Source organism: Gorilla gorilla, chromosome 20 (assembly GCF_029281585.2).
Source record: "Gorilla gorilla gorilla isolate KB3781 chromosome 20, NHGRI_mGorGor1-v2.1_pri, whole genome shotgun sequence".
NCBI classification, from domain to species: Eukaryota; Metazoa; Chordata; class Mammalia; order Primates; family Hominidae; genus Gorilla; species Gorilla gorilla.
The window spans coordinates 50,097,981-50,123,880 of NC_073244.2; the positions used below are offsets into that span (position 1 = coordinate 50,097,981).

At 51.6% G+C, this 25,900-nt stretch overlaps 1 protein-coding gene and 1 non-coding gene across 14 annotated transcripts in view; one reads left to right on the forward strand and one right to left on the reverse strand.

Annotated features, from left to right (window-relative positions):
- Window positions 1-3,027: 3,027 nt before the first annotated feature.
- Window positions 3,028-25,900, forward strand: part of CATSPERG (cation channel sperm associated auxiliary subunit gamma) — a 33,997-nt gene continuing 11,124 nt past the window's right edge. For 2 of the 13 annotated variants that reach the window (XR_010131965.1, XM_055369278.2), the window contains exons 1-11: window positions 3,305-4,705; window positions 4,794-4,847; window positions 10,817-10,961; window positions 11,230-11,356; window positions 11,533-11,605; window positions 13,609-13,764; window positions 19,744-19,915; window positions 22,182-22,319; window positions 23,958-24,017; window positions 24,218-24,337; window positions 25,752-25,802. Coding sequence is in view for 10 of the 13 variants with exons in the window: in XM_055369278.2 (XP_055225253.1) it covers window positions 4,436-4,705; window positions 4,794-4,847; window positions 10,817-10,961; window positions 11,230-11,356; window positions 11,533-11,605; window positions 13,609-13,764; window positions 19,744-19,915; window positions 22,182-22,319; window positions 23,958-24,017; window positions 24,218-24,337; window positions 25,752-25,802 (1,366 nt within the window). In the remaining 3 variants the exon portion in view is untranslated. Of the gene's footprint in view, window positions 3,119-3,304; window positions 4,706-4,793; window positions 4,848-10,816; window positions 10,962-11,229; window positions 11,357-11,532; window positions 11,606-13,608; window positions 13,765-19,743; window positions 19,916-22,181; window positions 22,320-23,957; window positions 24,018-24,217; window positions 24,338-25,751; window positions 25,803-25,900 lie in introns of those variants that run through there. The other 11 variants (XM_019015302.3, XM_019015307.3, XM_019015305.4 and 8 more) reach the window with 11 other exon arrangements.
- On the reverse strand, window positions 16,169-16,270 carry LOC115931691 (small nucleolar RNA U13). The gene has a single exon (XR_004068136.1). It is a non-coding gene; the product is annotated as a small nucleolar RNA U13 (small nucleolar RNA).

Consider the following 25,900-nt stretch of genomic DNA (forward strand, 5'->3'; position numbering starts at 1 on the left):
ACCAGCTAGTCAGGAGGCTGCGGCAGGAGGATCACTTGAACCCAGGTGTTTGGGACTAGCTTGGACATCATGTGAGACCTCATCTCTGCTGGACATGGTGGCTCATGTCTGTAATTCCAGCACTTTGGGAGGCCGAGATGGGAGGATTGCTTGAGGCCAGGAATTTTAGACCAGACTGGTCAAAATGGTGAGACCCCATCTCTATTTTTTTTTTTTTTTTAAAAAGATGAATAAAGGTCAGGTGCAATGAAGCACATCTGTAATCCCAGCACTTTGGGAGGCTGAAGCGGGTGGATCGCTTGAGGTCAGGAGTTCGAGACCAGCCTGGCCAACATGGTGAAACTTTGTCTCTACTAAAAATATAAAAATTAGTCGGGTATGGTGGCAGATGCCTGTAATCCCAGCTACTCAGGAGGCTGAGGCAGGAGAATTGCTTGAAACGGGGAGGTGGAGGTTGCAGTGAGCCGTGATGGCACCACTGCACTCCAGCCTGGGCGACAGAGTGAGACTCTGTCTCAACAACAACAACAAAAAAAAAGGGCAAAAAAGAAGATGAAAAAGAAACCCCCATCTCTTAAAAAAAAAAAGTAAAAATAAAACAAATTAACTGGATGTGATGACTCGCATCTGCAGTTCCAGCTACTTGGGAGGCTGAGATGGGAAGATCACTTGAGCCTGGGAGTTCGAGGCTGCAGTGAGCAATGATTGCGCCACTTCACTCCAGCCTGGGTGAGAGAGTGAGACCCCGTTTCTAAAAAAACAAAATAAAAAAAAAGTAAAGGGCTCTGGTACATGGCTACTGAGTTTCTTCCCCTAGAAGACGTCACCGTTCCCTAGCCTGCGGGGGTGGGCTGGGGTGGGAAGGATAGACCGCCATCATCGGTTCATTTACATAAAACAACTATTATATGCGGTGCCTGGCAGGGCTGGGGGACAACAGAGGCAGAGAAAGCCATACACCCTGCCCTCACGGAGCTTGTGATCCAGTGGAAAAGAAACACCCATTTCCAGTCATGAGTGGCCTAGAGGGGCCAAGAGGTAGGATGAGGGCTGGTCATGTATCACAGAGAAGACCTAAAGGAAGGAAAGTGGTGGGCCCTGTTAAAAAGCATGGAATGGTATTCCAGAGGGCATTACTGAGTCTGCACAGGTCTGGAGCATGCATGGCTCACACCTGATCAAGGATATTCAAGTCGCTCCATGTGACCAGACTGGGGACCACAGAGGTCTAAGGGGGAGAGGGCAGATGAGCCAGATAGAATGACAGGGAGGAGAGTATGAGGGGCTCTGGAAACCGAGGGGTTTGGAAGTTTTCCTGAGGGCCTAGAGGGTCATGGAAGGTTCTAGAGCACTGGTTCTCAAGGTGTGGTCTCCAGACCACTAGTATCAGCATCACCTAGGAACTTGCCAGAAATACAAATTATCAGGCCCCACTCCAGATCTACTGAATGAAAAATTCTGGAAGTAGCCAGGTAGTTACTTCTCAGGAGGCTGAGGTGGGAGGCTCACATGAGGCCTGAAATTCAAGGCTAACCTGAGATAGGGTGTTGCTCTTTTGCCCAGGCTGAAATGCAGTGGTGTGATCACAGCTCACTGCATTTCCGTGTATTTCAGAGCTCACTGCAGCCTCAAACTCCTGGGCTCAAGTGGTCTTCCTGCCTCAACCTCCCAGGTAGCTGGGGTCACAGGGATGGGCCACCACACTGGGCTAATTTAAAAAAATTTTTAGCAACAGGGTCTTACCATATTGCCCAGGCTGGTCTCAAGCGATCCTCCTACCTCAGCCTCCCAAAGTACTGGGATTACAGGTGTGCACCACCACATCTGGCTTAATTTTTTTTTTTTTTGAGACAGGGTCTCATTCTGTCGCCCAGGCTGGAGTGCAGTGGAGGGATCTCGGCTCACTGCAACCTCCGCCTCCTGGGTTCAAGCAACTCCTGCCTCAGCCTCCCGAGTAGCTGGGATTACAGGTGCCCGCCACCATGCCCGGCTAATTTTTGTATTTTTTGGTAGAGACAAGGTTTTAACATGTTGGCCAGGCTGGTATCCAACTTCAGACCTCAAGTGATCCGCCTGCCTCAGCTTTCCAAAGTGCTGGGATTATAGGCATGAGCCACTATGCCCAGCCAGAGACTCCATCTTTAAAACAAAAACAAAAACTCAGGGTGTGGTGCCCACCAACCTGGCTTACCCAGCCTTTTAGGTAAGTCTAATGCATGCTCAAATTTGGAAACCACTGGGTTAAACGTCTGGTCTGGAGTTCATCAAAAAGTCATGGCCTGAATCCTTACCTGTAAGGCATCAGAATGCAAATGAAAATTAACTTAATGAATATTTTACTTGAGCCGGGCACACTTCCCACAACAGTATGGGATGGCTGTCCTTGTCCTGTTTTGTAGAGGACGGTGCTAAGCAGCCTATTCATTCTCACAAGGTCTCTAGGAAACCACACTTTTTTAAGGAGTAGAATTTTGGGGTAGGGCCGGGCGCAGTGGCTCACGCCTGTAATCCCAGCACTTTGGGAGGCCGAGGCGGGTGGTTCGCCTGAGGTCAGGAGTCGAGACCAGCCTGGCCAACATGATGAAACCCCGTTTCTACTAAAAATACAAAAAATAAATTAGCCAGGCGTGGTGGCGGGAGCCTATAATCCCAGCTACTCGGGAGGCTGAGGCAGGAGAATCGCTTGAATCCGGGGCAGGGGCGCGGAGGTTTCAGTGAGTCGAAATCGCGCCACTTCACACTTCACTCCAGCCTGGGAGAAAGAGCGAAACTCCGTCTCAAAAAAAAAAAAATATATATATATTTGGGTAGGAAGCACAAGTAGGGACCGTGCTTGCTGCCAGAACAACCAATAGAAACTCCTTGAAGGCCTTCCTGGCACAAACGTAGTCTCCAGCACCCTCTGCCGACCGGGCCCCGCGCCCTCAGTGCTGAGACAGCCTCCAGCCCTCGGTGCCTTAGGGGTTGCGCGTCACCTTGGAGACAGCGTGAGAGGAGGGCGTGCCTCTGCAAAGGCGGAAGTCGGCTGTGGAAGTGTGGGCGGCCATTTTGAGACCGGGCAAGAGGGGCGGGACTGGTGCGGCCGAGTGACAGTTGACCGGTTTTAACCAAGTGACTGGTACCACGGGGCCGGGAAAAAAGCTGTGCCATCCAGGGGCGGGGGGATGCCGGGGACGGGGAGGAACTAGGAAGCGGAGGGGAGGGGGAAGGCGAGAAGGGGAGAGGCAGGGGAAAGGGGAAGAGTCGTGGGAGCTGGCAGAGGAGGGAAAGGGGGAGCCGAACGTGAAGAGCGAAGGGCGGGGCGGGGTAGGAGAGTCGGGGTATAGAGCAGGCAGGTGTTTATGGCATGGGAAGGAAGAGTAAGAAGTGGGGCAAGAAGGTGTCGCGGTACGAGGGAAAGGTGAGACTCAAGAAGGTGCCGGCTAAGAAGCTGGTGCCGGCGTGGAAGGAGAAGGTGTGGGGCGAGGAAACAACGAAGGGCGAGGAAAGATCCCGAGGCGAAGAGACAGTCTTCATCGAGAAGGGGCAGGGCGAGGAGGAGGGGCGTTACCAGAGGGCGGTACGGGGCGAGGGGCCCGCGCGGGAAGAACCAATCGCCGAGAACCCGGGGAAGGAACGGGTCCATAAAGACCAGGTGGAGGAGCAGGGGCGCGGTCAGGAGCGGAAGCAGAGTGAGGAGCAAGCCCCGGGCGAGAAACGGGGGCCCGGCCGGGAGCAAGAGCAGGGGCGGGGCCGGGAGCAAGAGCAGGGGCGGGGCCCGGAGACGGGCGAGACCAGGTACAGTACCCAGCCCCTGGGCAGACCCCGAGCGAGGAGAAAGCGGCGATACCAAGAGAAGTGCGAGGGTGGGGCAAGAGGTTGGGGCACAGCCGGGTGGAAGTACACGGGTGCGATCGCAGGCAGAAGCAGTGCGGGGGAACATAAGAGGGGGACTGTCAAAGCGAGAAATAGAAACCAAGACCAGGTGAAGAGCAAGAGTGGAATACAGGGAGGGGGCGGAATAAGGAGCAAGGTGGGGATAAAGTTAAAGGAAGAGACGTGGAGGCGGGGCGGAACGAGGCGGAGGAGCAGGGGTGTGGCCAGAAACATTAGTAGGGCTGGGGCCCGGAGCAATAGCAGAGGTGCGATCCCCACGAGGGTCGGGGGCAGGGCCAGGAGCAAAAGCAGGGGCGGGACCAGGAGCAAGTGCAGAGGCGAAGCCAGGAACAAGAGCAGAGGCGGGGCTAAAAGTCCGTGCGGGGGCAGGGCCAGGAGCAAGAGCAGGGGCGGGACCAAGAGCAAGTGCAGGGGCGGGGCCAGGAGCAAGAGCCGGGGCGTGGCCAGGAGCAAGTGCTGTGAGAGGCGCAGAAGCGAGGTGGAATCTTAGAAGTGGGCTCCAGAGAGCTGTCCGGCGCGTGGGTGTTGACGCCTGCGTTCTCCAGGTTCTAGCCACGTTATGTGCGGCCCAGCCATGTTCCCTGCCGGTCCTCCGTGGCCCAGAGTCCGAGTCGTGCAGGTGCTGTGGGCCCTGCTGGCAGTGCTCCTGGCGTCGTGGAGGCTGTGGGCGATCAAGGATTTCCAGGAATGCACTTGGCAGGTTGTCCTGAACGAGTTTAAGAGGGTAGGCGAAAGTGGTGTGAGCGACAGCTTCTTTGAGCAAGAGCCCGTGGACACAGTGAGCAGCTTGTTTCACATGCTGGTGGACTCACCCATCGACCCGAGCGAGGTGAGGGGACCAGGGTCAAGTGAACCAGAGGGATTTTGAACCCGCACTCCACTCATTTCTGGACATGTGGCCTAACCTCTCTTTGCAGAAATACCTGGGCTTCCCTTACTACCTGAAGATCAACTACTCCTGCGAGGAAAAGGTGAGTGGGTGCAGCACGGATAGGCTCATTCTATGAGCCTTGGTTTTCCCATCTCTAACATTTTTATTTATTTATTTATTTTATTTTTTTGAGACAGAGTCTTGCGCTGTTGCCCAGACTGGAGTGCAGTGGCGCGATCTCGGCTCACTGCAACCTCCGCCTCCCGTGTTCAAGCGATGCTCCTGCCTCGGCCTCCCAAGTAGCTGGGACTACAGGCGTGTGCCACCACTCCCGGCTAATTTTTGTATTTGGTAGAGACAGGGTTTCACCACGTTGCCCAGGCTGGTCTCAAACTCCTGACCTCATGTGATCCACCTGCCTCAGACTCCCAAAGTGCTGGGATTACAGGTGTGAGCCACCGTGCCTGGCCCCCATCTCAATATTTTAATAGTGGTAGCACCATCCAACCCTGGTGGCTTTAAGGATTCAAGAAGGCTGTCTGTGTACAGTTCCCAGTAACCCACCAAGCACCTAGTAGGTGCTCAAGTAAGCTTTTTTGTTCCATGTTTTTTTTTTGTTTTGTTTTGTTTTTGAGACGGAGTCTCGCTCTGTCGCCCAGGCTGGATTGCAGTGGCGCGATCTTGGCTCACTGCAAGCTCCGCCTCCTGGGTTCACACCATTCTCCTGCCTCAGCCTCCCAAGTAGCTGGGACTACAGGCGCCTGCCACCACGCCCGGCTAATTTTTTGTATTTTTAGTAGAGATGGGGTTTCACCGGGTTAGCCAGGATGGTCTCGATCTCCTGACCTCGTGATCCGCCCGCCTCGGCCTCCTAAAGTGCTGGGATTACAGGCGTGAGCCACCTCACCCGGCCTTGTTCCAGGTTTTTAAAGCTATGAGTACGAGTTTACCATATATATAATTCACACACCATAAAATTCACCATTGTTATTTTTGTTATTTTTCTGAGGCAGGGTCTCACTCTGTTACCCAGGCTGGAGTGCAATGGCGAAATCACAGCTCATTGCAGCCTTGACCTCCTGGGCTCAAGTGAACCTTCTGCATCAGCCTCTTGAATAGCTGGGACTAGTTGTGCGCCACCACACCAGCACGGGAGGATCACTTGCATCCAGAAGCTCAAGACTAGCCTAGGTGAATTTGGCTGGGCATGGTGGCTCCCACCTGTAGAAATGCTAAGGCAGGATCATCATAATGAGCCTAGGAGGTTGAGGCTGCAGGGAACTGTGATCATGCCACTACACTCCAGCCTGGGTGACAGAGTGAGACCCTGTCTTTGTTTTTATTAATTAATTTATTTATTTATTTTTGAGATGGAGTCTCACTCTGTTGTTGGGGTGATCAGACCCAACACCAGGTCGGGGGGAGGGGGTGGCGACGAAGTCCGGCGGAGTCAAAGGATTGAGAAAAAGGCAGTTTGAGAGAGAGAAGTAAAGTGGGACCAGAGGGCCATTGCTAGTGTATGGAGGCTGCTAAAGCCCCGAGCTCTGGGAGCCCATGCTATTTATTGGTAATCCAACAACGAAACAGGTGGTGAGAATGTGGAGGTCAAAAGGGCACATTGCATTAAGCACATGATTTACAGCTGTGATGGTTTAGCATTTGCTCTGCTGCTTGAGATAATGGAGAGCAGGTTCTTTTAACTGAAGATACAATCAATCCTGGGAGCGCAAGGAGCCAGCAAGTCTGGACACATTCCAGAGCCATGAGCCCTGGATTCTATCGAGGCCACGAGGGATTTTATGCCCTGGGCTTAGATTATGGTGCATCATGGTAGGCTTCCACCCTTTAGCACAGAGCTTGGTGTTCCAAAGGCCACAAGGGGTTTTAGACCCTGGACCCCGGACATGTTCCAAGACTCTTTTACATTATGTCAGACATGCAAGCCCTGCTTCAGCTTCTCCTAACACTCTGTCGCCCAGGCTGGAGTGCAGTGGCGCGATCTCGGCACACTGCAGTCTCTGCCTCCTGGGTTCTAAGCGATTCTCCTGCCTCAGCCTCCTGAGTAGCAGGAATTAAAGTTTTTAATTTTGGTGAAGCCCAGTTTATAAATTTTTTTCTTTTTTTTGCCTGTGTTTTTTGTGTCATTTACAAAGGCCTTGCTTAACTAAAGATCATGAAGACTTACTCATATTTTCTTCAAGAGATTTTTAGTTTTAGCTCTTACATTTAGGTCTTTCATCCATTTTGAGTTAATTTTTGTATATGGTGTGAGGTCCAAGCTTTTACACGTGCATATCCAGTTGTCCCAGTGCCGTTTGGTGAGATTCTTCTTTTTTTTTTGAGACAAAATCTCATTCTGCCACCCAGGCTGGAGTGCAGTGGCGTGATCTTGGCTCACTGCAACCTCCCCCTCCCAGGTTCAAGCGATTCTCCTGCCTCAGCCTACTGAGTAGCAGGAATTACAGGCATGCGCCACCATGCCTGGCTAATTTTTATATTTTAGTAGAGACGGGTTTTCACCATGTTGGCCAGGCTGGTCTCGAACTCCTGACCTCAGGTGATCCACCTGCCTTGGCCTCCCAAAGTGCTGGGACTACAGGCGTGAGCCACCATGCCTGGCCTGTTGAGATTATTCTTTCCCCGCTGAATTGTCTTGGCACCTTTGTCAAAAATCAATTGAATATAAATATAAGGGTTTATTTCTGGACTCAATTCTATTCTAAATGAATTGATTTCTCAATAATTCATTGCTCTAAATGCCTATTCATATGCCAGTATCACACAGTCTTTTTTTTTTTTTTTTTTTTTTTTTTTTGAGACAGGGTCTCACTCTGTCACCCAGGCTGGAGTACAGTGGCATGATCTCGGCTCAGTACAGCCTACACATTCTGGGTTCAAGCAATTCTCCTGCCTCAGCTGCCCAAGTAGCTGGGACTACAGATGTGCGCCACCACGCCCGGCTAATTTTGTATTTTTGGTAGAGACGGGGTTTCTCCATATTGGTCAGGCTGATCTTGAACTCCTGACCTCAGGTGATCCACCTGCCTCGGCCTCCCAAAGTGCTGGGATTATAGGTGTGAGCCACCGCGCCCGGCCAATAATTTTATTTTTTTAGAGACAGGGTCTTGCACTGTCACCCAGGCTGAAGTGCAGTGGCTTGATCATAGCTCATTGCAGCCTCGACCTCCTGGGCTGAAGTGATCCTCCTGCCTCAGCCTCCCAAGTAGCAGGGACTACAGGCTCAAGCCATCACACCAGTGGACTTTCAATTAGACAGGGTCTCACTATGTTGCCTAAGGCTGGCATGAAAGAATTTCTGAGAGTAGTATTAATAAATGCAAATAATAAAATGAGGTAATACGTTAGAAAGGGGGGGGGGCACTGTTTTAGTGGGGGTGGTTGGAGAAGGTCACTCTGGAGAGGCTTGACCAGAGACTCAAATGATAAAAAGTGGGGACTATTAGAGCCAGGTAAAGCTTTCCAGGCCGAGGGAAGAGCCAGCACGATGGCCCAGAGGTAGGAAAGAGGTCAGCATGTGTGAGAAACTACGAAGAGGACTTTGTGGCTGGAGCAGAGTGAGTGAGAGGGAGTGTGGGAGGAGAGGTCAGGGAGGTGATGGGGAAGGGTTTTGGGCTTGATGGGCCATGGTGAGGACTTGGCTTTTACTCTGAGACAGAGCCTGAGAGGGCCCTATGCAGAGGAGGGATGGGATCTGATTCCAGGCTTCACTGGCTCCCTCCTGTTGTTGGGGGAGCAGGGCAGGAGCAGTGAGACAAGGAGGAGGCTGCTACATTGCCCAGGCAGGAGATGACGGGGACAGGACCAGGGTGTTAGTGGCTACTGTCATCCTCACAGGAAGGAGGTCCCTGCCCCACTAGCACCTTCTCCTCTGCAATGGGAACTCAGGCAGGGCCAGGGACAGGTGTAGTTGACAGGATTGAAAGGAGCCTGGTGCTGGGTGTGGTGGCTCATACCTATAATCCCAGCACTTTGGGAGGCCAGGGAGAGAAGATTGCTTGAGCCCAAGAATTCAAGACCAGCCTGGACAACATAGGGAGACCCTGTCTCTACAAAAAAAATCAAAAAATTGGGCCGGGCATGGTGGCTCATGCCTGTAATCCCAGCACTTTGGGAGGCCAGGGCAGGTGGATCACCTGAGGTCAGGGGTTCGAGACTAGCCTGACCAACATGGTGAAACCCCATCTCTACTAAAAATGCAAAAATTAGCCGGGCGTGGTGGCGCATGCCTGTAATCCCAGCTACTCGGGAGGCTGAGGCAGGACGATCGCCTGAACCTAGGAGGCAGAGGGTGCAATGAACTGAGATAGCGTCCTTATACTCCAGCCTGGGCAACAAGTGCGAAACTCCGTCTCGGAAAAAAAATAAAAAATAAAAAATTAGCCAGGCGTGGTAGTGGTACCTGTAGTCCCAGCTATTTGGGAGGCTAAGGTAAGAGGATTGCTGAAGTCTGGGAGAGGTGGAGGTCACAGTGAGCTGTGATGGCACCACTGCACTCCAGACTGGGCAACAGAGCAAGACCTTATCTTAAAAAAAAAAAAAAAAAAAAGCCAGGTGCAGTGGCTTACACCTGTAATCCTAGCACTTTAGGAGGCTAAGGCTGGAGGATTGCTTGAGGCCAAGAGTTCAAGACCAACCTGGCCAACATAGCAAGACCCTGTCCCATGTAAAAAATAAATAATTAAATAAATAAATAAATAAATTACAGAAATAGCCAGCCTGGGCAACAGAGTAGACTCTGTCTCTACAAAAATTAAACAGTTTTCAAAGAAAGAATGGCCTGGTGGCTCATGCCTGTAATCCCAGCACTTTGGGAGGCCGAAGCATGCAGATCAGTTGAGGTCAGGAGTTTGAGACCAGGCTGGCCAACATGGTGAAACCTCATCTTTACTAAAAATGCAAAAATTAGCTGGGCATGGTGGTGCACGCGTGTAGTCCCAGCTACTCAGGAGGCTGAGGCAGGAGAATCACTTGAACCCAGGAGACAGAGGCTGCAGTGAGCCGAGATCATGCCACTGCACTGTAGCCTGGGTGACAGAGTGAGACTCCTTCTTGAAAAAAAAAAAAAGGAAAAGAAAGGAGCCTGGCAAAGAAAGTAAAGAAAGTCAGCCCTCTCGATGAAGGGCTATGCACAGGTGCTGAATCTGGTAAATCCCTCGCCCTGGTACCACAGCAACCAAAGCCTCCCCTTGGTGGCCTGAGTGCCACCTTCTCTCGGGGACGCCTCTTGGCCTTCACTGGTGCTGGTCTGCATGCCTGAAACATCCTTCTCCTCTTCTCCCATCTCCACTCTAAGCGCTCCCCACCCTTTTCTATCCAGCCAGGATCCCGCATCCCTGGGAGGTTGTCCAGGAATGCCCTGTCACCCTCGTCCTCAGTCCCTTCCTGTGTAATTGCCCCATCCTACACTCACCCCAAGCTCAAGGCCCAGAACTTGGCTGTCCTCTGACTTGCATAGGTGGCAGAAAGTCTGCTGCAGAGAGGGTGGAAGCCCACCTCAAGAGTGAGACTGGGGGCCGGATGAGATGGCTCACGCCTTTAATGCCAGCACTTTGGGAGGCCAAGGTGGGAGGCTCACTTGAGACCAGGAGTTCAAGACCAGCCTGGGCAATGTAGTGAGACCTCATCTCTCTAATTTTTTTTTTTTTAAGCCTGGAACTGGGAATCCCTGGAGTGGAAAGCAGCACCCTGGGTGCCACATCCCTCCCACCTTCCCAGCATCCCTCCCACCTGCACAGTTTTGTTCATCCCATGCTGTCCTTCCCTATGTATTCCCTACATGCACATTCTGTCTGCAGACACTGGCTCTGGAGTCATCTCCTCCAGGAAGGCCTCCGACTCCCTCCACAGCCCCTTACCCCTCTGCCCCCTCCTAGGCTGTTCCATCCCCCATCCAAGCCCCAAACCTAGACCATGTCCTCTGACCATCACATGGTGGACAGTGTGCTGCCCCCGGACAGCCCAGGAGACAGACCGTTAGAGGCGGGCTTAAGGCAGGAGGCACCCAGAGGCTACCATAAGGACACACTTGTGGGGCCATCTCACCCTCAGCCCTCTGAGGACCTGGTGCGCATGGGCCACCTGACGGGGCTAAAGCCCCTGGTGCTGGTCACCTTCCAGTCCCCAGTCAACTTCTACCGCTGGAAGATAGAGCAGCTGCAGATCCAGATGGAGGCTGCCCCCTTCCGCAGCAAAGGTGGGCCTGGGGGAGGCGGGAGGGATCACAACCTGGCAGGGGTGTGGGGTTTGCTGGGGGCCTCTGTGGGGCCATGATCTGAGGAGGGTATGTGGGGGGCGGGAGCTCAGCACATTCCATGGCCTAGAGGGGCCACACAGAGGCCCCAGTGGGACCCATGGCGTGGAGGCAGGTATGGGGAGTTGTGGGGAGATCCCAGTGTGGTCTGGGGCCTGGAACCGGCCATTGGGAGGCCCCAGCAGTTTCAGTGCCCAGGGCCTCCCTGCAGAGCCATGCATGGCAGAGGAAGTGTGTAGCATGAGCTGGTACACGCCCATGCCCATCAAGAAAGGCAGTGTGGTCATGCGTGTGGACGTCAGCAGCAATGGCCTGGGGACCTTCATTCCAGATAAAAGGTACCCTTTCCCAAGACGGGGGCTGGGGTGGACTCGGGGGGAATTCCTCACCCCAGGGTCCCCAGAGGAGCCAGTGGGAGATCCAAGGGAGAGAATGGGGAGAGGAGAGGCAGCTACGAGCTGTGGAACCCCTGACACTGGGACCTCACCTGCGCCTATTCTGCATCTGCTGCTAGGTTCCAGATGAATATCAACGGCTTCCTGAAGAGAGGCTGGGACAATAACATCCAATTCACTGTGGGAGAGGAGGTGAGGGAATACAGGCAGGGGAAAAAGACAATGGTCTGGGCCTTAGGCTGACACCCTGGTTACTTCCCAGACAAGCAGCAGATCCCATTTAGGGAGCACCAACTTCATGCCAGGCCCCACGTGAAGATCCCATTAATCTCCCCAGTGACCCGTCAAGGGGACGTACTCTCACATACTCCATTATAAAGAGGAGAAAACTGAGGTCCCAAAGGGATGGAACCATTTTCCCATAGTCCCTCAGCATGGAGGGAGTCTTGAAGTTATCTGTCTGACTCCTATACATACCTGTACATACATATATATGTACATAGCTGTACATACATATATAGTACATACCTGTACATACATATATAGTACATACCTGTACATACATATATAGTACATACCTGTACATACACATACATGTATATACCTGTACATACACACACACACACACACACACACATATATATATGTTTTTTTTTGAGACAGGGCCTCGCTCTGTCATCCAGGCTGGAGTGCAGTGGTGCAATTATGGCTCACTGCAGGCTTGACTTTCTGGGCTCAAGCAATACTCCCACCTCAGCCTCCCGAGTAGCTGGGACCACGGGCATGTACCACCATATCCAGCTAATTTTTAAATTAATTATCATTATTATTATTATTATTATTATTATTATTATTTTTGAGACAGAGTCTCGCTGTGTCGCCCAGGCTAGAGTGCAGTGGTACGATCTTGCCTCATTGTAACCTCCACCTCCCAGGTTCAAGCAATTCTCCTGCCTCAGCCTCCCAAGTAGCTGGGATTACAGGCACCCATCACCACGCCCGGCAATAATTTTTTTATTTTTTGTAGAGACAAGGCCTCACTCTGTCACCCAGGCTGGAGTGCAGGGGAACGACCTCGTCAAGCTCAGGTGATACCCTCACCTCAGTTTTTGTATTTTTAGTAGAGGCAGGGTTTTACCATGTTGCCAGGGTGGTCTCAAACTCTGGGGCTCAAGTGATCTGCCTACCTCGGTCTCCCAAAGTGCTAGGATTACAGGCGTGAGCTACTGTGCCCAGCCCATGCCCATATTCAATTTTTTTTTTTTTTTTTTTTTGAGACAGAGTTTCGCTCTTGTTGCCCAGGCTGGAGTGCAGTGGTGCGATCTCGGCTCACCGCAACCTCTGCTTCCCGGGTTCAAGCAATTCTCCTACCTCAGCCTCCTGAGTAGCTGGGATTATAGGCACGTGCCACCACACCCAGCTAATTTTTTTTTTTTTTTTGTATTTTTATTAGAGATGGGGTTTCTCCATGTTGGCAGGCTGGTCTTGAACTCCCAACCAGGTGATCCACCTGCCTCAAAGTGCTGGGATTACAGGCATGAGCCACCACGCCTGGCCTCATACCCATATTCTTAATCCTGATGCATTCACCCATTCATTGATGCAGTCACTCAGCAGGCACTTACTGAGCACACGTTGTTGCATCATGGGGACACAGCAGTGAACACACAGACCCAAATCTCTGCCCTCCTGGAGCTGACACTCTAGTGGGGGAGACAGATGGCAAACCGGCAAACTGGTAATGTGAAAATCAAGTGAATTCCGTAGTAGGGTAAAGGGCGGTAAGCACTCTGGAGAGAAACAGAACAGGGCAATGGGAGTTGGGTCTGTGCAGAAGGAGAGTGCAATATTTAATAGGATGGTCAAGAAAGGCCTCATTGAGAAGGTTAAGCTTCCAAGGAGAGAATCGCATGGATACTAAGGGAAGAGCAGTTCATCAGGAGAAACAGCATTTCATCAGGAGAAACAGAGGCCCTGAGGTGGGCATGTTCCTGGGAGGTCTGAGAAGCAGAGAAGAGGCCTTGTGGCTGGGAGAGAGGGAGCGAGGGGGAGAATGGTAAGGAATGAGGTCAAGGAAGTGAGAAGGACAAATCGCGTGGGGCCTTGTGGGTCCAGGTCAGGCCTTGGACCTAAATGAGATGGAGCCTCAGGAGAGTGGGGAGAATGTTGGCATCCCTCCTGTCCCTCCTTGGCAGCTCTTCAACCTGATGCCCCAGTACTTTGTGGGTGTCTCATCGAGGCCCTTGTGGCACACTGTGGACCAGTCACCTGTGCTTATCCTGGGAGGCATTCCCAATGAGAAGTACGTCCTGATGACTGACACCAGCTTCAAGGACTTCTCTCTCGTGGAGGTGAACGGTGTGGGGCAGATGGTGGGCGGGGCATCTTGGAGGGAGCTGGGCCTCAGCCCCTGAAATAAGGTAGGGGCCTGGGGCTCTAGAAGTCCCCAAAGACACATCAGTCCCCATGAGAGGCAGATAGCATGAAGAAAAAAACACAAGATTCTACAGCCAGAGGGCCTAGGTTCAAACCCTGGTTCTGCCACTTCCTGGCTGCCTGACCCTGGACCTGGCAGTGCAACGACCCGGTCTTCAGATTCCCATTTGTAATATGGGAGTAATATTTATATTTACTTCATAGGATTGTTGTGAGGATGATATAAGTTAATAGTTTCTGGCCAGGTACAGAGGCTCATGCCTATAATCCCAGCACTTTGGGAGGCTGAGGTAGGAGAATCGCTTGAGAGCAGGAGTTTGAGACCAGCCTGGACAACATAGTGAGACCCCATCTCTACCAAAAATACAAAACTTAGCCAGGGGTGGTGGCATGAGTCTGTAGTCTCAGCTGCTCAGAAGGCTGAAGCAGGAGGATTGCTTGAGCCTGGGACTTTGGGGCTGCAGTGAGCTATGATCACACCACTGCACTTCAGCCTGGGAGACAGATCGAGACCCTGTCTCAAACACAAACAAACAAAAAAAACTGGGCGTGGTAGCGGGCGCCTGTAATCCCAGCTACTCAGGAGGCTGAGGCAGGAGAATGGCGTGAAGCCGGGAGGCGGAGCTTGCAGTGAGCCGAGATTGTGCCACTGCACTCCAGCCTGGGCGACAGAGCCAGACTCCGTCTCAAAAAAAAAAAAAAAAAAAGTTAATAGCTTCCATAACCAATGGTATATATGTGCCATTACATTCTACACTCTGGAAAATTCTGCATTGCAATATACATCTCTGCCCAAGGGTTTCCTATTAGGCATTGAGAGCCTATATTATCCCAGAATAGGGAGGGAGTATCTGAAGTAAGGATCTTTTGGCTTCAGCGACAGAACTATGTTGGAATTAGTGCAGCTACAGGAGAACGCCAAGGCAGGTTGGTTTACCCAGAGAACTGGCTTTAAGAAGTGCACCCACAGCCGGTGCAGTGGCTCACGCCTATAATCCCAGCACTTTGGGAGGCCGAGGCGGGCGGATCACCTGAGGTCAGGAGTTCCAGACCAGCCTAGGCAACATGGTGAAACCCTGTCTCTACTAAAAGTACAAAAATTAGCCAGGCATGGTGGCAGGCACCTGTAATCCCAGCTACTCTGGAGGCTGAGGCTGGAGAATCGCTTGAACCTGGCAGGCGGAAGTTGCAGTGAGCCAAGATCGTACCACTGTACTCCAGCCTGGGCGATAGAGCAAGACTCTGTCTCAAAAAGAAGAAGAAAAAAAAAAAAAAGATGGCCTTAACCTCCTCCCATCAAGGTCAAAAGCCCTACTCACAATTTCTGAGGATTCCACGTGGATTAGTATTCTCCTGACCCCTTCTGGCTCTGAATTCCTGCTTATGTGGAATTTATTCAGTTTGTGGACCATCTTCCTGTCCTGTGTCAGCTTTCTCTGTTCTGAGCCAAGTCTATTCAGACATTGTTTAATTTACACAAACTTTTTTTTTAAGAGACAGGCTTTTGCTCTGTCGCCGAGGCTGGAGTGCACTGGTGTGATCATAGCTCACTGCAGCCTCCAACTCCTGGACTTAAACGATCCTCCTGCCTCAGCCTACCAAATAGCTGGTATTACAGGCATGCGCCACCTTACCTGGCTAATTTTAAAAAATTGTTTGTAGAGACACGGTCTCACTATGTTGCCCAGACTGGTCTTAAACTCCTGCCCTTAAGCAATCCTCCCATCTAGGCCTCCTAAAGTGCTAGGATCACCGTGCCTGGCCAATTTCCACAAACTTCGTTGTTGTTTTTTTTTTTTTGAGATGGAATTTCACTCTTGTTGCCCAGGCTGGAGTGCAATGGTGTGATCTCAGCTCACTGCAACCTCCACCCCCCGGGTTCAAGTGATTCTCCTGCCTCAGCCTCCCAAGTAGCTAGGATTACAGGCATGCACCACCACACCCAGCTAATTTTGTATTTTTAGTACAGATGGGGGTTCACCATGTTGGCCAAGCTGGTCTCGAACTCCTGACCTCAAGTGATCCACCCGCCTCAGCCTCCCAAAGTGCTGGTATTACAGGTGTGAGCCATCGCACCTGGTCATAGAGAAGGTGTTTATATTCACAGGAATGAAAACAAGTTCAATGTGAATTCAGGCATCCAAATTCTTGTTCCTTTTTTTTTTTTAACTTGTTGAAGTGAAATCCATAAATTTAAACATTTTAAAGTGAACATCAGTGGCATCTAGTTCATTCACAATATTATGCAACCACCACCACTATCTACTTCCAAAAAATTTCCATCACTCCAAAATAAACCCTGGGTTTGTTTTTATTTCATGTCAGACAGGTAATGGGCCGACACCATAACAAGGCTTGAGGGAGACACATCTCAGATGACGGTGAAAACCCAATCACCACACTTAGAAACTACAAGAAGATCCTATGATCCTGTTTTAGTTCTTTTTCTTTTTTTTCTTTTTGTCATGGTCTCACTTTCTTACCCAGGCTGGAGTTCAATGATGCAGTCTTGGCTCACTGCAGCCTCCACCTCCTGGGTTCAAGCCATCCTCCTACCTGAGCCTCCCTAGTAGCTGGGACTACAGGCGCATATCACCATGCCTGGCTAATTTTTGTATTTTTGGTAAAGATAGGGTTTTGCCATGTTGCCCAGCTTGGTCTTGAACTCCTGACCTCAAGCCATCCTCCTGCGTTGGCCTCCCAAAGTGCTGTGATTACAGGCATGAGCCACCGTGCCCAGCCTTGTTCTTGTTCTCTAACCAAGGAGATTTCTCCCTGATGGCCTCATCTCTTTGTCTCCTCTCTTCCCCGCTCCTGTCTCTCTCCACCACTCCCTTCCACACTGCCCCCAGGAAACGAATCCTCCCCTGGCTCATGGTTGGGGTCCAGGTATAGATGCTGTAACAAAGAGACCCTGGAAGGGAATTACTTAAATGGAGACTGTTGCTCATTCTTTTTTTTTTTTTTTTTTTTTTTTTTTGAGACAGAGTCTCGCTCTGTTGCCCAGGCTGGAGTGCAGTGGCATAATCTTGGCTTACTGCAACCTCTGCCTCCCAGGTTCAAGTGATTCTTCTGCCTCAGCCTCCCGAGTAGCTGGGATTACAGCCACCCGCCACCACACCTGGCTGATTTTTGTATTTTTAGTAGAGATGGGGTTTTGCCATGTTGGCCAGGCTGGTCCCGAACTCCTGACCTCAAATGATCTGCCCGCCTTGGCCTCCCAAAGTGTTGGGATTACAGGTGTGAGCCACCGCACCCGGCCGTTGCTCATTCTCGTAACAGTCCGGAGATGAAGAACCTTGTTCCTTCCATTTTCTCTCTTCACCATCCCCTGGGCTCAAGGTGTTGGCCTCTGTATGATGGCAGCCACTGGGAAAGGGGAGGAGCAGAAGTAGAGGGCAAGCCGGGCTGGGCGCGGTGGCTCACGCCTGTAATCCCAGCACTTTGGGAGGCCGAGGCAGGCGGATCCCGAGGTCAGGAGATCAAGACCATCCTGGCTAACACGGTGAAACCCTGTCTCTACTAAAAATACAAAAAATTAGCCGGGCGAGGTGGCGGGCGCCTGTAGTCCCAGCTACTCGGGAGGCTGAGGCAGGAGAATGGCGTGAACCCGGAGGCGGAGCCTGCAGTGAGCCGAGATCGCGCCACTGCACTCCAGCCTGGGCAACAGCGAGACTCCGTCTCAAAAAAAAAAAGAAGTAGAGGGCAAGCCATTTTCTTTTAAGCAAACTTCACTTCCACTGACATTCCACTAGTGAGAAGGGGTCACCTGGCTACATCCAACTGCAAGGGACACTGGGTGGTACATGCCCAGCTAAACTCAATCACCAACAAATATGGGGAAATGGCTTTGTGAGCTTCACTAGCCATCTCCTAAAAGTGGAGAAGAAAATTTATTGGTTCACGAGACCAAAAAATTCAGGACTTCAGGCTCTGCTTGGCCAAGGATTTCAAACAGTATCACTGAGACGGGGTTTCTCGCCTCATCTCTTGGACCACATTCCTCTGTTTTTTGTTTGTTTGCTTGCTTTTTGAGATGGAGTTTCGCTCTTGTCACCCAGGCTGGAGTGCAGTGGTGCAATCTTGGCTCATTACAACTTTTGCCTCCTGGGTTCAAGTGATTCTCTTGCCTCAGCCTCCCAAGTAGCTGGGATTACAGGCACGTGTCACCACGTCCAGCCAATATTTTTTATTTTTAGTAGAGATGGGATTTCACCATGTTAGCCAGGCTGGTTTTGAACTCCTGGCCTCAAGCAATCCACCTGTCTAAGCCTCCAAAGTGCTAGGATTACAGGCACTCGGCCACATTCCTCTGTATTGACTCGATGCTCAAAACAGTCCTGTTGGCTGGGTGTGGTGGCTCAGGCCTGTAATCCCAACATTTTGGGAAGCCAAGGTGAGCAGATCACTTGAGCCTACGAGTTCGAGACCAGTCTGGCCAACATGGTGAAACCCCATCTCTACTAAAAATACAAAAATTAGCCAGGCATGGTCGTGGGCACCTGTAATCCGAGCTACTCGGGAGGCTGAGGCAAGATAATCGCTTGAACCCGGGAGGCAGAGGTTGCAGTCAGCCAGGATTGTGCCACTGCACTCCAACCTGGGTGACAGAGTGAGATCCTATCTCAAAAAACAAACAAACAAAAAATGGTCCTGTTTTCTGGAACTGAAGACTACAGAGGCTGCATCTTCTCAAGCCCACATTCGGTGGGAAAGATCTTTCCCAAGAATCCCCACATCCCCAAAGTCACAAGATTCCTTCCACTTGGTACAGCTCAGGTCCCTACCACCCCAACAAAGCCAACACAATCACCATGCCCAACATGATGCCTAGTGAATTAAATGAGTCAGAACTTTCCAATGAGGCTGAGGCGGGAGGACTGCTTGAAGCCAGGAGTTCAAGACCAGGGCAATGTAGCAAGACTCCCGTCTACACAGTTATTTATTTTAATTAGCTGGGAGGCCGGGTGCCGTGGCTTACGCCTGTAATCCCAGCACTTTGGGAGGCCGAGGTGGGCGGATCACGAGGTCAGGAGATCGAGACCATCCTGGCTAACATGGTGAAACCCCGTCTCTACTAAAAATATAAAAAATTAGCCAGGCTTGGTGGTAGGCGCCTGTTCCCAGCTACTCGGGAGGCTGAGGCAGGAGAATGGCGTGAACCCGGGAGGCGGAGCTTGCAGTGAGCCGAGATCACGCCACTGTACTCCAGCCTGGGTGACAGAGCAAGACTCCGCCTCAAAAAAAAAAAAAAAATTAGCTGGGAATGGTGGCAAGCACCTGTAGTTCCAGCTATTCGGGAGGCTGAGGCGGGAGGATTGCTTGAGCCCAGGAGTTCAAGACCAGCCTGGGTAACATAGCGAGACCTCACCTCTACAAAAATAAAAATAAAAAAATTAGCTAGGCATGGTGGTGAGCACCTGTCTTGCCAGCTACTCGGGAGACTGAGGTGGGAGGATCGTTTGAGCCCAGGAGTTTGAAGCTGCAGTGAGCTATGATCATACCACTCCAGCCTGGGTGACAGAGCCAGATCCAGCCTTTAAAAAAAATGTCCCTTGGGGCAAGCATGGGGTGTTGTATCCATGTAGGTATAACACTGACTGTAGCCAAGGGCACAAGGACCGCTAAGGACCGTTGAGCATGCTGTGCACTGCCCAACTCCAGGGGGCACACGAAGCCTGAACTGGCTCAGGCCTGGGTCACCTGCTTCTCTGGTCCATATGGGGGAGGTTTGGCTACCAAGGTGCTGCTGCGGGGTGAGCAGGGAGAGCGCCCTGGGGCAGCTACGTGTGTCCCTCCCAAGCAGCTGTCAGAGCAGGAGCTTCCCCCCAAGGCAGGACATGGGGGCTGAGGCCAAGGCCACCTGCTCACCACTAGCCTCTGCTCCCCTGCAGCTGAGCATTGACAGTTGCTGGGTGGGCTCCTTCTACTGCCCCCATTCTGGCTTCACAGCCACCATCTATGACACTATTGCCACCGAGAGCACCCTCTTCATTCGGCAGAACCAGCTGGTCTACTATTTTACAGGCACCTATACCACACTCTATGAGAGAAACCGCGGCAGTGGTGAGTGTGCGGTGGCTGGACCCACGCCTGGGGAGGGCACCCTGGTGAACTCCTCCACTGAAGGTGGCTGGGGGCTGGAATTGCTGTGGGTGAGGCATTGGGGAAGGAACTTGCCAGGGCCCCAAATCACCCTTGCCCACCCCTAATGGGCCTTGCCTTGCCCTTTTTTTTTTTTTTTTTTTTTCTGGGATGAGGCTTCCACCCAGACCCTCCTGGGAATTGTGAGCAGCTGTGAGAAGAGGGGGTGTGAGTAAAGGGAGGTAGAGAGAGGCAGACCCACGCGTGTGCCCACACACAGTGGCAGAAGGACTTGCCAAGACCAGACGGAGAGAGAAAGTCAGAGGGAGAGGGGCATGACAAATCAGAAAGAGCGGGAGGAGAGAGAGAAACAGATGGGCAAAGCCTCAAGGGAAACTCATTGGAGAGGAAAAAAGAGAGTCTAGGCACAGTGGCTCAGGAGGCCAGACTATTCAAGAGGCTGACGGGAGGGGGCATCGCATGAGCCCAGGGGTTTGAGGCTGCAGTGAGCTATGATCACACCACTGCACTCCAGCCTGGGTGACAGAGCAAGACCCTGTTTCAAAAAAAAAAAAAAAAAAGCTGGGCGCGGTGGCTCATGCCTGTAATCCTAGCACTTTGGGAGGCCGAGGCGGGTGGATCACTTGAGGTCAGGAGTTCAAGGCCAGCCTGACCAACCTGGTGAAACCCCGTCTCTGCTAAAAATACAAAAACTAGCCGGGCATTGTGGTGGGCACCTGTTATTCCAGCTACTCAGGAGGCTGAGAAAGGAGAATTGCTTGAACCCAGGAAGCAGAGGTTGCAGTGAGCTGAGTTCACGTCACCGCACTCCAGCCTGGCCAACAGAGCAAGACTCAGTTTAAAAAAAAGAGAGAGGAAAAAGCGAGAGAGATGAAAAAGAGAGACTATTCAACTTAATCTTTAAATGATACCGTGGCTGGGTGCAGTAGCTCACACCTGTAATCCCAGCACTTTGGGAGGCTGAGGCAGGTGGATCACATGGTCAGGAGTTCAAGACCAGCCTGGCTAACATGGTGAAACCCCGTCTCTACTAAAAATACAGAAAATTAGCAAAATTGGCTGGGCGTGGTGGCACATGCCTGTAGTCCCAGCTACTCGGGAGGCTGAGGCAGGAGAATCGCTTGAACCCGGGAGGCGGAGCTTGCAGTGAGCTGAGATCGCGCCGCTGCACTCCAGCCTGGGCGACAGAGCGAGATGCCATCTCAAAAAAAAAAAAAAAAAAAAAAAAAAAAGGCCAGGTGTGGTGGCTCACGCCTGTAATCCCAGCACTTTGGGAGGGCGGATCACGAGGTCAGGAGTTTGAGACCAGCCTGGCCAATATGGTGAAACCCCGTCTCTACTAAAAATACAAAAATTAGCTGGGTGTGGTGGCATGTGCCTGTACTCTGTACTCAGCCTCTCAGGAGGCTGAGGCAGAAGAATTGCTTGAACCCAGGAGGCGGGACTGCAGTGAGCCAAGATCGTGCCACTGCACTCCAGCCTGGGCGACAGAGTAAGACTCTGTCTCAAAAAAAAAAAAAAAAAAAAAAAAAAAAAAGATACCAAAGCTCTCTTATTTCTTCCAGTTTCTCCCACCATCTCAGTGAGAACTGTCAGCTTACAGAGTCACTGGAAATTGGACTGTAACTTACATTTCATAAGTGAATGCGTGTTCCCAGCAGCTTTGCTTTCTCTCTTTCTTACTTTGGGCATTTTGACAGTGGGAGGAACCAAATTCAAATTGGCTTAATCCAAAGAAAAGGGGTGTTTATTGGCTTCCGTGGCTGAAAAGCCCAGGAGCATGTTGGTTTCAGGAAAGGCGCACCAGGGGGTCACTGTCACGGTTAGACAGTCACCTCCTTGTGCATGCCACGGTGATTCAGGCCTCTACGCAGCAACTGTAGACTTTTATGCCCCTCAGTAGCCCCAGAAAAGAGCATCTTGTTGCTGATTGCAAGCTGATATTGCCTCTGATTTGGCCAGCTTGGTCACATGCTAATCATTGTGGCCAAGGGAGTGCAAGGGAGGTGTCAGCCCAATCTGACCCTCATGGACAGAGTGTGAGCAAGGAGGATTTTCTCAAAGGCGGTGGGTGCCCTCTGCCAGGTGCTCCCTGACACCACACTGAACAGGTGCTTCAGCATGAGAGGACAGATAACAGGCTCACTAAAGCCAGGGTAATGTGAGTGGGGGGCAGAGGCCCCAGATCCAACCACCTGGGTCTGAGGCCCCATACTGACTTCACTAGGCAGTTGGGTTCGTGTCCTGGCCAGCGAGTGCATCAAGAAGCTGTGCCCTGTGTATTTCCATAGCAATGGCTCTGAGTACATAATGGCCCTCACCACGGGCAAGCATGAGGGTTATGTACACTTCGGGACCATCAGAGGTAAGGGTGTGGGCCTCTGTCAGCCCCAGGGACCCCTCCATACCCTCTCTCACCTCCGAGAATTCTAACCTTGGGCCCTCACTCATCACCATGTGCCCTGAGGAGGGCCCCCAGGCCGAGGGTGGTGGTGGTGGTGGAGGGATGCGTTTGTAGGGGTAGGGCTTGGGGGTATGTTATGTATCTTTCATGATGTACTTGGTTTTAAAGGGCAGAAGAGCTGGGCACAGTGGCTCATGCCTGTAATCCCAGCACTTTGGGAGGCTGAGGCAGGCGGATCACTTGAGGTCAGGAGTTCAAGAACATCCTGGCCAACATGGTGAAACTCCCACCTCTACTAAAAATAAAAAAATTAGTTGGGCGTGGTGGCAGGCGCCTGTAATCCCAGCTATTCAGGAGGCTGAGGCAGGAGAGTCACTTGAACCCAGGAGATGAAGGTTGCAGTGAGCTGAGATTGCACCACTGCACTCCAGCCTGGGCAACAGAATGAGACTCTGTCTCAAAAACGAACAAACAAATCCCCCAAAAAAAACAAAAATAGCAGAAGCCCAATTCAAAAATAATTGAAGTACAGCTGGGCACAGTGGCTCATGCCTGTAATCCCAGCACTTTGGGAGGCTGAGGTGGGTGGATCACCTGAGGTCAGGAGTTCGGGACCAGCCTGGCCAATATGGCGAAACCCCATCTCTACTAAAAATACAAAAATCAGCTGAGCATGGTGGCATGCACCTGTAGTCCCAGCTACTTGGGAGGCTGAGGCATGAGAATTGCTCGAACCTGGGAAGCGGAGGTTGCAGTTAGCCAAGATCATGCCACTGCACTCCAGCCTGGGCAATAGAGTGAGACTGTCTTAATAATAATGATAGTAATAATAATAATAACTTAAGCACAAAGAATTTGTGGACTTACATAAATGAAAAGACTATGGTTCAACTTCAGGTATGGCTGGATCCAGGGGCCCACAGGGTAGGTCATCAGGACTCCATCTCTTGGTAAGGTAGTGCAGCATAGTAATTAATTATCGCACAGATTCTGGAGAGAGACTGCTCCATCACACCTTCGCTGTGTGCCTTTCGATATGTAACTTGACCTCTCTGATCTCGTTTTCTTCACCTACAAAATGTGGCTAATGGTAGTACTAGTATCTAGGTCACTGGGTTGATATAAAGATTAAATAAGTTGGTTTTTGTAAAGGTCTTAGTGCTAGTGATGTGGTGAGTGTTACAAACGGTTTATTATTATTGGTCCTATGATTTGGGTCCATTTTTAGGTAGCTATTCCTCCATGGAGGTTAAAGATGGCTCCTTAAAGCTTCAGACTCAAGTCACCTACTAGTCTGAGTCACGCCAAGAGAATGAAGACAGCATCTTTCCCATTAATTCTAACACAAATCCCAGAGTAAACTCTGATCGGCCCACCGTGGGTCACATGGCCAGACCTGAGCCATGAGACCCACAGTCTCATGACTGTGACCAAAGACAGACATGCTGTGATAGGCCAGGTGTGAGTGATGAAAGGCCAGAGAATGAGATCCCAAGGATGGAGGGGCTGGTGGGCATAAGGAGGGCAATCGGAGTTGGCTTGATGGGCTGCCAGACAGGAGGGAGAGGGCCTGAACATCAACCCGACCTTGCTCTGCAGATGGCCAGGTGTCCTTTGAGATGCTGCCCAGGCAGTGGTCTGTGTGCGAGCAGATAGGAGGTACTCATTACCCCGATGGGTCTGCGGTGGGAGGCTGGGGGAACTGAGGATGCAGAAGAGCAGGGGAGGGTGGCAGGGGTCATGGGAAAGAATGGGCAGTGTCTTAGGGAGGGGTGAGAGTTATGGGGAGGGGTACAGCTGGCACAGGACCAAGGCTATTGAGCCCTGGGGCGGCTCTGGACTGCCCCTTTCCCTCTCAGTTACCACCTGCTCCATAATTTGGTCTGAATACATCGCAGGAGAGTATACCCTACTGCTGCTGGTGGAGAGTGGATATGGTAATGCCAGTAAACGTTTCCAGGTGGTCAGCTACAACACAGGTAATGAGGGTGATGCAAGGGGCTGGGCACAAAGGGGCAGGATCCCAGACTGTGGACTGCATGCCCATCCTGAGGGATCTGTGCCCAGCAGACAGAGGGAGGGCAACATTACCTGTGTCACTCCTGGTTGAGGGGTAGCAGTGGAGAACAGGATATAGGCTTGGTGATCTGAAAGGGCCCTGTGGCTCACAATAAAGAGATTTTATTTTACCTGCAGTGAGAATAGGGCCCCTATGTAGAGTTGTGCAGGCTGTGCAGTGCACAAAACCCCCAACCGAGGGATCAGAGGAGACAGGTCCTGTGCCTTAACAGGACTGTTTCCTCTCAGAGGCAGTGCCTTTTTATAATTCACATGAAGAAATTCTAAAGGGCTAGGCAAGGGGCTCACACCTGTAATCCCAGCACTTTGGGAGGCCAAGGCCAGAGGATCGCTTGAGGCCAGGAGTTCGAGACCAGCCTGGGGCAACATGGCAAGAGGCTGTCTCTACAAATTAAAAAAAAAAAAAAAAAGTAGCTGAGTATGGAGTCGCACCTGTAGTCCCAGCTACTTGGAATATACCTGAGGTGGGAGGATAGCATAAGCCCAGGAGGTTGAGGCTACAGTGAGCTATGATCATGCTACTACCTGGGGGACAGAGCAAGACCCGGTCTCAAAAAAAAAAAAAAGAGCAGAGCCAGGCGTGGTGGCTCGTGCTTATAATCCTGGCACTTTGGGACACCAAGGTGGGTGGAATGCTTGAGCTCAGGTGTTCAAGACCAGCCTAGGCAATATAGCGAAACCTCATCTCTACTAAAAATACAAAAATTGGCCAGGCACGGCGGCTCACGCCTGTAATCCCAGCACTCTGGGAGGCCGAGGCGGGGGTATCACCTAAGGTCAGGAGTTCAAGACCAGCCTGACTAACATGGTGAAACCCTGTCTCTACTAAAAATACAAAAATTAGTCGGGCATGATGGTGGGTGCCTATAAACCCAGCAACTCAGGAGGCTGAGGTGGAAGAATCACTTGAACCTGGGAGGCAGAGGTTGCAGTGAGCTGAGATCATGCCATTGCACTGCAGCCTGGGCAACAGAGCGAGACTCCATCTCGAAAAAAAAAAAAATTAGCTGGGCATGGTGGTGGTGTGCGCCTATAATCCCAGCTACTCCATAGGCTGAGGTGGGAGGATCACTTGAACCGAGGAGGCAGAAGTTGCAGTGAGCCGAGATCACACCACTGCACTCCAGCCTGGGCGACAGAGAGATCCTGTCTCAGGGGGAAAAAAAAGAAAAGAAACTCTAAGGACTAGCAAGCTCGAGTGGGAAGCTCTTTGGAGGGTTTTACAGGAGGCTGAGAAGCAAACAACTTGCTCCAGCTCCAGGTTTTGAAAGTGCAGGGCCTCAGGAGATTTTGCTGTGTTCTCCCCACCTGTAGCTAGTGATGACCTGGAACTTCTCTACCACATCCCAGAATTCATCCCTGAAGGTAGGAAGGGAAGGCAGACGTGGCCTCAGGGTGGCTGTGGGCCAGGAGGGGCTCAGGTGACTCCACCTCACTGCTGTGTCCTCTCTTCCTCTGCTCCG